This window comes from Convolutriloba macropyga, chromosome 11 (genome assembly GCF_964194025.1).
Source record: "Convolutriloba macropyga chromosome 11, txConMacr16.3, whole genome shotgun sequence".
In the NCBI taxonomy this organism is placed as follows: Eukaryota; Metazoa; Xenacoelomorpha; order Acoela; family Convolutidae; genus Convolutriloba; species Convolutriloba macropyga.
The window spans coordinates 59411373-59423710 of record NC_134478.1 but is presented as its reverse complement, the minus strand read 5'-3'; the positions used below and the strand labels follow the sequence as shown (position 1 = coordinate 59423710).

General features: G+C 33.4%; 1 protein-coding gene across 2 annotated transcripts in view; it reads left to right on the top strand.

Annotated features, from left to right (window-relative positions):
* The window catches only part of LOC142349024 (potassium channel subfamily K member 2-like), a 45974-nt gene extending 33636 nt beyond the window's left edge, over positions 1 to 12338 (top strand). For both annotated transcript variants that reach the window (XM_075400428.1, XM_075400427.1), the window contains one exon: positions 11711 to 12338. In XM_075400428.1, the coding sequence (XP_075256543.1) occupies positions 11711 to 11831 (121 nt within the window). In that variant the 3' untranslated portion in view covers positions 11832 to 12338. The remainder of the gene's footprint in view (positions 1 to 11710) is intronic.

Sequence of the window (12338 nt, the reverse complement as noted above, 5' to 3'; positions counted from 1 at the left end):
CAACATTTACTTTTTCCAAAATCTTTTAGTGTTGTAAAATTAGCTTCAAATATGTAAATGACACAAAGTGCTGTTGTTTTCTAACGGTTTGCGAAGTACACGCTGTGCCGATACGGCTTCGGAAAGCATATATTTATTGTCTAATACATGATTTGTTCTGGAGTACATGCTTCATGCTTATCTTGTTCTAACTTGGCGCTAATGGTCTTCTTAGGGTATAGTTCTGTTTAATTGCTCTCAAACGAAGTTTGTAGCAATTATATTAGTCCTCTCGGTCTTTTTTTATGCGATTTTTCGCTTGACCGATTTTTGGTCTGACGCTTTTGACTTTTCGTCCTCAAAAACGGGATAAACAGGTAGCGCCCAGCGGGCATTAAGTGCTCTTAGAGCCCTTCAGCTCTGTTTCAGCTCAAACTGTTTTGGGGACTCATACTTATACTTATGGTGTGAAGGGCGGTTCTTAGAGGTTGAAGACACCCCCACTGTTAACCCCCCTCCCCCCTATTGCCCCCCCCCCCACCGAGCTGTTGCCCCCCACCCCAGTGTTGCCCCCCAATCAGCCCCGGGTGCAGCCCCCCCCCGCCCCTCCCGTGGCAAGCTGCTGATGAACAACCGCTTGCTAAAAACGGAAATTTATACTATTTTGCAATTTTTTTGAAGCGTTTTGAAAATTTTTGACATCTCCTAGGTGTCAAGGAACCTCCTTTAAGTTTTACAACTATGTTAATGCGTAGTTTTGGTGGTAATTTAATGGTTTCAACATTTTACCATCACGAATTTTAGCTTTTTTTTGACAAAACGTGCAATTTTTTTCAAATTTTTTGACATTTTTTCTCCTTATTCAGGTCTTCCAAGACCCAGGGGCCAGAAAACATCCTATCCTATGGTGTTTGATAATAAGTTACTGACAAATTTTTAATGGTAATGGAATAGTTTTTCAACTTTTTAATGTCACAAATTTTTAGAAATTTTTTGATAAAAACTTTTTTTTTAGTTTTTTTAGATTTTTTCAATCTTAAGAGCCAAATCACCTCCCCTAGGGTTTGCAAATAGGTTTCTGACTGATTTTTAGATTAAATGGAATGTCTTGCATTATTTTAACATCACGAATTTTAGCATATTTTTGATATTTTTTGCCATTTTTTTCCAATTTTTTACATTTATAGTCATTATTCAGATTTTTTGAGCCTCAGGGGTCAAAAAAGCCTCCGTTACGGTTTGATAATAAGTTATTGTAATTTTTTTGGCCATGAATTAATTTTCAAATTTTTAATATCAAGTTTAAGCAATTTTTTTTAAAACCTGCAGTTTTTTTGAAGTTTTTTGAAATTTAATGCCATTTTTTAGGTTGCTCTAGCCTCAAGGGCCGCGGAACTTCCTCTAGTATTTGATAATATGTTACTGCATAGTTTATAGGTGAAATGGAATGTTCTTGGAGTTTTTAATATCAAGAATTTAAGCAATTTTTAAAAATTTTTGCTATTTTTTCATGTTTTTGAATTTTTTCCGGCAACAGAGGCCCTGGGACCTCCTCCAAGGTTTGATAATAAGCTGCTGTATAGTTTCTAGAGCTAATGGGATTGTGATCAACAGTTTTTAGACTTTAGTTTTGGTAATGTTTAAAAACTTTAAAACTTTTAGTTTTAAAGTAATAAAATTCAAACTTTTCAAATTTTTGGAAACTTTTTCATGTTCCAAGCGTAAGGATCTCTTTGAGCCAGTGAAACTATTTCAGGCTTGAAACAGAGATACTGGATAGTCTCTTGAGACAATTAAATTTTTCTTAAGATATTATTGTCTTTAATTTTAGCAAGATTTTGTTAAAATTTGCAATTTTGAAATTTTTTCAATATTGTCCTTTTCTGAGTTTAACGACCATTACTGGCCAACGAAACTTTTCAAGTCTCGGAGATGGGTTACTTGACAGAACTTTCGAGACAAAAAATGGTTTTGATTTTTTTTATTGCCGAGTTCAAAACTTTTTTTAATTTTACCTTTTTCAGTTTTTTTCTATATGATTTATTTATTAACAAGGTTAGAAAACTAGAAGTTGCAGTGTCGAATCCAATCATAGCAGATATTCCTGTCTCCTTTTCTCTCTTCCGGTTGGGGTTCCTTTCCTTCTCTTTCTCGTTCACGTTTTATATCTCTTTTTGTTGATTCCGCACTTCAGCTGCTGTTATGTGGCGTAATGTCACCATCTCTGATCCTCATTATCAATGAGTTATAGTTGAAATGTTTTTTGTCATAAATGATCTAACAGGCACTTTTTAGAAGCCTTTGTTAATTGCTCTCAAAAGCAATTTGTAGCAATTATATTAATCCTGTTTGTCTTTTATGCAATTTTTCGCTTGGCCGATTTTTCGTCGGACTCATTTGACTTTCGTATTCAGAAATGGGATAAAGAGGTAGCGCCCTGACGACACTAAACCGTGGCTAGCTGTTGACGAAGCCAACCGCCCGCCGGTCATTTGAGAGCAATCCGCCCGACGTTAGTCGGTTATGTTTAGCAATTGGGTTTTGTTTTCAGATAAATTTTCACTGTCTCATTTGCTGACGTTTTACTTATGCGTGACTTATTACTAATGACTTTTGATTTCTTCTAGTTTCTTTTTAAATCTGTTTATGCATGGTTGATTTTTGAACTCATTCTAGAGTGGCAATTTTAATTATGCAAGTAAGAAAGGGAGCAAATAGCGAGCAGTTAAAGGTCTCCAGACTTTATAACATCACTTTTAGAATAGACTGAAAACGTATGTTGGAGAGTTTTGGATCACGCTCTGCAATCTGTGTTCTGTTGTTTTTTCGATTTCGAACAAAAAGTTCGAGTTATCAAATTGAAGTGGTAATTGGAGTCACGTTGGAGTATTAACAGGAGCGAAAAACTAAAAATTGGAACGTACTTAAAGTGAAGTGAGAAGTTTGTGTTTGAACGAATCTGGTTTTTCGAGTGACGTTTTTCGGTTTTTCCTGCGAAATTTAGATGTCTTCTGATATTTTCCACGAATGCTATTAAGAGGTGATACATGTGAATTTGGCCCTCATTGTTTTTATTTTTTATTAGGCCATTAGTAACAGCTGTCGTGTCGAATAATCGGATTATTTACTGCAGTTAATTTTTAGGTAATCGTTTTAATGGCTTTAACTCAATGTTTTTCAAAAACCTTTTAAAGCATTTGTTATTTTTGCTGTCTGGTCTTAGTGTGGACATTATGCACAGGTCTCATCGGCTTTCCATCAGGGACGATTAATTCGGTGTCAGGTTTATAGCAAACGGTTTCAATGGCATTCTTGTTTTCGAAATTTCGAGTATTTACTCCACTTACTTTTGGTGCTTTTGCTTTATCGCTGTCTCAATAGTAGTGGATAAAACAAGGAAACCAGCCACCATCAAAATTTGACCCTTTCTCCATACGCTAATCGCGCATGTCGAATCGGGCCAAATTTTACTGCTAAATGGTTTCCTTGTTTTATCCACTACTACATATTCACTCTAAGTCTAACATTAAATTATGAAATGGCTTAATTCTAGAAAATAATAATAAGCTCGGTTGCGAATTCACCACTTTTTCGTTTTTTCACACTTTTATGTTTAATCTTTCAGCATATTCCTCGAATCTATCTTTGATATGTGTATATCTAGATCTATGTAAATAAATACATAATCTACACTTAAAATTTTTAAGTCTAAATCAGCTGATGTGTTGATTTTCATTACACATAATACAAGTTATATATAGACTAGGATCATTATAATGTATATTCATATGATTAATATAATCTCTATTCTTAAAGTAACCCTTACAGATATAACATTCAAATAAACTATCTAAACATTTATCACAACATTTTCTCCATGATTTATCTTTACAACCACCACATTTTACTGATGAAGACATTTTTAATTTGGGTGTCTTCAAAAATGAATTTTTTGTCTATAAAAATAATGATATCTAAAGTAGAAAACGTAAATTTTTGTTATATTTGTGATTTGGCCTTTGAAACAAGGAAACAATTTGTCAAACACAATTTAAGTGATGAACATTAAACAGGGCGAGAAAGGAGGAGTATGAGTATGAAGTGGAAGATGAAATCTTGGAGAGGGTGTATAATCCAGATGAAGATGATTATATTCTCAAACCTAAAGATAATACTAAGGATATTTTTAAAACTAAAACTGAAACTAAAGCTAAAACTGATAGTGAAACATCGGTGAAACCGCTTCGCGGATGGTCAAAGACCCATGGTGATAATAATATCTACACCAGAAATAAGTATGATTGTAAAGAATGTCACGAAGAATTTAGGAATAAAATAGCGCTAACTACTCATTCATATAGTCATAATCGCAAGTATCTAGAAAACACAGAATACTTTGATGTAAACTCTAGCCAGAACATGAGAGAATTTTATATTACTGATAAAGCTGGAAATTACATTGAAGACGTAGACGAAGCCATTAATAACTCTTTAGAAGAAATTAAAAACTGTTACCAGTATAGAAAAGTTAAGAGTTTTAAAGATAAGATCACAGCTGAGTGTGAATATAAAAAGAGAACCAAAGAAGAAGTTAAAACTACTAAAATATTTTTCAACACTGACTATATTTTTAATAACGCAATATATGAAAATGGAGACTTCACACAGTGGTTAAACTTTGAAAAGGAAATATATGAGGGTTATGGCTATGACTTTGAGTTTCTTGGATTAAGAAGTATTCAGATAAATATTGAACCAACTAAAGCATCTATTGGTAGTTATATACATTTAGCCCCCGATCTCAAGAACTCTAAATCAATATTGAATATACGCAATTCCAAATATAACTGCTTGCAACTAACTATTACTGCTTGGCTACATCCTACCATGGATCCACGAAGTGGCTTTGCCAATCACGCCACACGTGAAAATAAACACCAGATTAAACTAATTGCACCAAGACAACAACATGAAGATGACTTCGGATATATATTAAGAATACTGAAATTGTACAATATTAATATTTGGGTATACACACCTTGTGGTGGGGGCAAAGTAGAATTGTTTAAACCAGTGGATGATTTTGATAAAGATAGAAGAGAAGTCAGAATATTGGTTTGGGGAGACGGTACTACAGAACACTGTGCTCTAATTAAAAACATAGAAACCTTTTTAGAACGACCAAATAAAAATAACATTAAATATTATTATTGTGATAGATGTACATTTGATAGGTTTGATTCACAAATTAAATACGACAAACATGAATGCAGCCACTCTTTCAAACCCGAGGTTGTTTGTCCTAAGAAGAAGAAAATTACTTTTATAAATGAACACAAACGTCAGAATATAAAAAATATAACTGCTGATATAGAATGTTGTGTCACCAACGTCTCGACCTCAACTAGCAAATATGTAATAGCTGAACACATACCAATAAGTGTGGGTTACATCTGGCAGTGTAATTTCAAATACTATTTCGGTCTCGATTGTATCAAAAGATTTGCTAGTGATCTATTAGAAATAGAAACTGAGAATAACTTCAAGCGCAACAAACAAATGATATTTAATGAAGAAGATAAATTATATCATGAAACTAATAACACTTGTCGTATCTGCAGTAAAACATGTATTAATAAAATAAGAGATCATTGTCATGAAACTGGTAAATATAGAGGACCAGCATGTAGAATATGTAATCTGAGGTACAAACAACAAAACTTCATTCCTGTAATATTCCACAATGGCTCTGGCTATGACTTCAACCTACTATACAGTGAACTCTTTAAACAGAATAATGATAAAAGAAAAGTAGATAACATACCACTAGCTGTTGGTAAGTCTAAGATGTTTAGCATTGGTTGTCTTAAATTCTTAGATAGTTATAACTTCTTAGCTATGCCTCTAGATCAAATGGCAAAGATATACGGGTGTAAAACTAAAACATTATATCCATATGAATATCTTGGTTTAGACACCTACCAAGAAGTTATAGGTAATTCAAAAATAGAAGACTTCAAATCCTCTCTCTCAAATAAATTACCAACACAAGAAGAAGTAGATATCTTTAATAAAGACAACAGTCATAAAACTGGTAAAGATCTAACTATAGAGTTTTTTTACAAAATGATGTGGAAATATTATACTACTGCATGAATGAATATGTTAAACTAAGTATGAAAGATTTCAAGCTCAATCCCGTACACTATGTAAGTCTGCCAGGCTATAGTTCTGATTGTTGGTTAATGTCCAGCGGTGTAACATTAGATACATTACAAGATAAACAAATGCTAGATGATTTTGTTGAAGCAAAGAGAAGAGGCATATGCGGTATAATGGGAGATAGGATAGTCAACAATGGTGAAACAAGGATGAAGTCCCATAACAGAAATATCTGGTACATTGATGCAAACAACCTATACGGCTATGCAATGAGCCAGAGCCATTGTGGAATATTACAGGAATGAAGTTTTCTTGCGTGTACCTCAGATTACATATTCTACATGCTGGTCCTCTATATTTACCAGTTTCATGACAATGATCTCTTACTTTATTAATACATGTTTTACTGCAGATATGACTAGTGTTATTAGTTTCATGATATAATTTATCTTCTTCATTAAATATCATTTGTTTGTTGCGCTTGAAGTTATTCTCAGTTTCTATTTCTAATAGATCACTAGCAAATCTTTCGATAAAATCAAGACCGAAATAGTATTTGAAATTACACTGCCAGATGTAACCCACACTTATTGGTATGTGTTCAGCTATTACATATTTGCTAGTTGAGGCCGAGACGTTGGTGACACATTCTATATCAGCAGTTATAATATGTTTTATATTCTGACGTTTGTGTTCATTTATAAAAGTAATTTTCTTCTTCTTAGGACAAACAACCTCGGGTTTGAAAGAGAGGCTGAATTCATGTGGTATTTAATTTGTGAATCAAACCTATCAAATGTACATCTATCACAATAATATTTAATGTTATTTTTATTTGGTCGTTCTAACAAGGTTTCTATGTTTTTAATTAGAGCACAGTGTTCTGTAGTACCGTCTCCCCAAACCAACCTAAAGATTTAATTGAGATATTGGCTAAATATGATGGGTGTGATTGAAATTTGGCCAATTATAAATGGTTATAAAATGTTAGAGTGTAAACATAAATGTGGACTCCCATTTAATTTAGCTTTTCATTATTCAATGTCATGAAGATAAAATTAGTAAATGTGAATGTGGTGATAAAACACTAAGTGGCATTTGTATCAAGAAACATGCTCAACGAAGTTGTTTTGCAAATTCACCGATTAAAACAGATTGTTCTTTTAATGTTAATGATAATGTTAATGATAATGTTAATGATAATGTTAATGATAATGTTACTGATAATATTAAAGATAATGTTAATGTTAATGATAATATTAATGACCTACGAAGTAGCTTTGCTAATAATGTTAATCAAAATCCAAATGTTAATGTTAGTGTTAATCCTAGAAATAATAAAGTCTTAACTAGAAGTTGTAATAAATATAATTCTGTAAAACCACTAACTGATTTTGATGAGAGTAAGTATACTTGTAGAAATTGTACTTCAGCTAAAGTTAATTGTCTATATTGTCCTTCTGTTGTGAGATATGATGGGATAAGAGCTCATGTAAAGAAACAACATCCAGATGTAGAATTACCTAGGGGATTTAGAAATTTAACTGGTTCCCAGATCGGTGGAACTGGTTCCTAGATCTGTTATTACCCAAACTGGGGAATGTTGTTCGTGTTAATGTTATAATTTTGTATCCTTACTTTTTAATAATGGAATAAATATAGAAAAAGTAAAAGAGAATATAAATTTATTGAAGAGTATAGATAATTTGAAATAAAAAATATAGAAAAGTAAAAATAAAAATTTATTAAAAAATTTAGATAATTTTAGAAATTATTTTAAAAAGAGGGATTTCACTCTTTAAGCGCGATAAATAGCGATTTCGTACTGGTATCACTCCGTTAGGGGCGATTTCGCTCTTAAAGAGTGATTTCACTATTAAAAGGAGGATTTCACTCTTATTTTGAAATTTTATAAATTTTTTGATTTTTTTAGAGAAACTTTGTGCGAAGCGCATAGTCAGTTGCTCTTACTAGCTTCTAAGAAGCCGAGCTTGGTTTCAATATGGGTGTTATTGATGCCAATTGAAGACTTCAAAGAACGTATTAAAGCGAAGCTTTAGAAAATTGCTAAGGGAAATTTCTTTGCGTTCGCGCTTTTTTTTTACTTGATTAATCAAGTCAATTCTTGTTCTAATTAATACTTGAGTCAATTACGAAGTACTCAACTTCGAGATAATTAAAATTTTGTATTTATATTTTGAGTTATTAACAAAATTCAACCAAAAATTGATTGTTTTCACTGGGAATTCTTTTGTTATTTTGAGTTAAACCAGTTAAGTCCGCAAAGCTGAATGATTAGTTACAGAGTCAAGTAATGCAACGGTTTTAAGCGAATCCTAAGCTTAAGCCTAGTTCGATATTGGAGTTTTTGAATCCACCAGAGAGACTTGCTAATGTTAAAATTAGAAAAAATTTATTATTGCTATTAGGTTTTCAATATTGCAAAAAAGGCCCTGTTTAACAACAGCTAACCGTAGCAGATTGACACTTTACAGCAACATGGTCAAGTTATAAGGCTACAATTTTTCGTAATTAGAATTTCCTATTTCGGTTTTAAAATTGAGTCACTAACAAAATTCGAGCGAAAAATTTGTTATTCATTAGAGGGGATATTAATATTAAGGGATATCAATATTATTTTATCAGCAGTAAGGATATCAATATTAATTAATCAGTAGTAAGGATATCAATATTAATGTATCGGTAGTAGGGATATCAATATTAATGTTAAATATATTGCTCAATAACCAATCATTTTTTTTTCATCATTTATGAAAATTGTAGTTCTGTCAAGCACCTAGATTGTAGCTGACTATCCTTCTGAACTTCTGCCAAGAACATTGTTAGAAACTTTTTCCATTCCGAATAGTAGTCTGTTGCGGCTAGGATCCTTGGCTAATTTTCACATGCTTGGGAAAAGTTGATATAGCTCTGAATAGTAGAAAAAGAATATCCTTTATCATTCAGTAGTTGTTTCCAAAGGATGTCCTTATGATTGTCATGATGATCTTGTTTCACTTTCCCCCATATGTATCCTCTGTCAGACATTGTCAGCAGATATAAACGATTCAGCTTTCCCTCCATGTTATTGACTGTGGTGAGATAAGTCTCAAATTCACCAACATTGAAAGAATTTCTGAGTTTATTGTGGAAAGATAAATATTCTGGAACGTTTACTTCAAACTTGTCCAGTGTTTCCTGATGCTCGTATTGTAGTAAATCCTTCTTGAAATTGGTGAAGAATAACTGGAAGAGTTCTGCTTTTGTTCGTTTTCCAGTCTCTATTTCGTTCTCAGCAGTATTGTCGGGTGTGGCCTTGTTATTTTTTACAAAATGCGATCAGTTGAGTTGTTAAATTTGTCAACCCGTTCAAATCTTCTGTAGATAAAGACGCATTTGATAAAGCTCCAGTTATCAAAGTCTCGTCAAACGAAGAAAACGGTTTAAAATTTTTCGCTAGCTTTTGTAGTGAAGTGAAGTTCATGACGAATAGCCAAAAAGTGCCGTGGAGAAAAAAGGTCCACTCATGGAGAATTATTCTAGAATATTCTTTATGAAGTAACCTGTTACGCGTTACTGACCAGCCAATCAGAATGAAGATTAGTTACTGGAGTTACAAGCTACTGGTTGTTTCAATGCTTTATTTTTGTTACGAGCTACTGGTTGTTGCAAGCTACTGGTTGTTACCATGCTACTGGTTGTTGCAAGCTACTGGTTGTTACCATGCTACTGGTTACAAGCTACTGGTTGTTACAAACTACTGGCTGTGACAAGCATAATTTACTCGATACTAAGTGAGACATAATTTACTCGATACTAAGTAATTTACTCGATACGAAATGATAGCTTTTGGGTGAATATGTATCGGCGAATTTGCAAACGAGCTTATTATTTTCTAGAATTTAGCCATTTCATAATTTAATGTTAGACTTAGAGTGAATATGTAGTAGTGGATAAAACAAGGAAACCAGTTAGCAGTGAAATTTGGCCCGATTCGACATGCGCGATTAGTGTATGGAGAAAGGGTCAAATTTTGCTGGTGGCTGGTTTCCTTGTTTTATCCACTACTCTCAATGATGACAGGTCTCATTATATTGTACGAGACACAATCGAATCTTTTTAACGCTTGCATTGGTGGCTAATGATTTTAATTGAATTTGATCCGCACAAATTAAGAGTAGTGCAAAATTTGGCATTCAGATAATTTGATGTTGTTTTCAATAATTTTATTTTCAAGTCTTGCTTAATTTTGTTGTCCTTGTTCATTTAACATGTTATTCGTTTGCACATCACTTTTGATGCCGTCAAGATCTTTGCTAAAACCTGTTGAGAAACGACGCTCTCGTCAAATCAGAGCTTTCGACTGAGTTGTGAGCGTGAAATCATCTTTCATTCTTATCGTAAGGGGTCTGTTCATGCGCGAGAATATTTTTTATGGTCACATGCTGTAATATCAAAGTGACTTTCCTCTCAGCAGGACTTTAGATACTTTAAGGTGGAATGAGGATTTCTCTTTCTAATTGAAGGTTTTTTTGACGGAAGCTCCCAAAAAATCGAACTTTAATAAAAATCTGTTCGACATCAAATTGTTTTTTCTCTTTTTTGTCTTACTTACTTCGTGTTTTTAGCTGAAGCAGTTTTTTTGGGCACTTTTGTCCTGGAATATTGGCTTTCAGCTGACTTTATTACGCTTAGTTTTGTGTGATCTCATTTGCTCTCATTCCGAAATAAATTTTGTTGCTATAAAAAAGTGACAGTGAGTAATAGAGGACTAAATACGTTATAGCGTAGTGATTAGGATGTCAGAGTGAACTATTGGAGATCGCGGGCTCGGAATCCTATGAGGTCGGAATTTTTTGCTCCCTTAAAATGATTTCTAAGCTACAGCCCCGAAATTATGTTGCCCGGACTGTCATTCGAGAGCAATTCTGACTTCAAACTCAATTCATGCACTGTTTCAACTGGAAAAAAAATGAGAATTTCTGTCTACAATTTAACGCCATGTGGCATAAACAGCAAAACCAAAAATTGTATAAATCGATAAGCCCGGTGATTACGATGCATCAAGTTAGCTGAGTTCATTGCCGCAACTCTTGTCGGTATTAAAATTAAGCTTAATGGGTTTCATTTAAGAAGCCTTAATCGGTATAGAATTATTATCTAGCTTAAAATGTACATCAAAAGTGTGGCACTTTTTGATTCTATAAAAATTGAGTTCTAAATCTTTATCTCTTTACCTGTTAAATCGGATTGGGGTTCAAGGGCGTCAATTGCAGCTATTTTCTAGCAAATTGTTGACCTTGTTTAATAGATCGACGTTACGCAACTTTGGAGTTAAAATTTTCGTCGAGAAAAAATGTGCCCAGTTTAGTTTCCTAATTTCGAATCTAGGAATCGTAGCGTGTGTCTACCGATGATTGATATTTTTCATCCTAATGATACTATCTGAAATCTGTGGTTGAAAATCCCACTGTTTATTATGCTACACAAAGCAATACTTGTACACACTTAGTAGTAACATAGTAGTATTTGTTCACGGAGAAAATGAGACACTTCATAATTGTTTCAGGTCAGATAGTGAAAATGCTATTACGTCATCACCAGAAGTGGTTGGGAGACAGGGAGACGTTTTATTTGTGGAAACTACTGATCTCCATCACAACTCAACCCTATCATCACCAGACACGTAAAAAAGTCAACAAACAATCTTCGCGAAAATCGAAGCCATACGCAAGAACTGAAGCCCGAGTCTTGAACGTATGTAACGAAATGAACAATCGATGTTTGTTACGAAAAACGCGACAAAGTGTATGCAGATTAAAACGTAACAACTAACTCAGGGCCGGTTTTAATTAAAATATGCCACTTCTAATTGACTACTTAACTTTTAGTGTCACGTACAAGCATTTTTTACAAACTGTTTCTCGACGACCGTCCGGAACGAAGAAACTCGGCGTCCTATCAACGGTCGCAAGGATTATCTTAGCCTTTTAACTGACAAATCGCGAGTTTTGACAATTGTAGTTTTAATTAGCGGTATTGAATAAATATTCACTTAATTTTTATGAATTCTGAATTTTAATGACTACTTCATTGTATTTTGTTCCTTACGTTCAACTTTGCAATTGAAAGCATTTTTATTTTCGTACTCGATGTCATTCATTTTAGTTTTGTATTCAATTTACAGTTCTCGCATA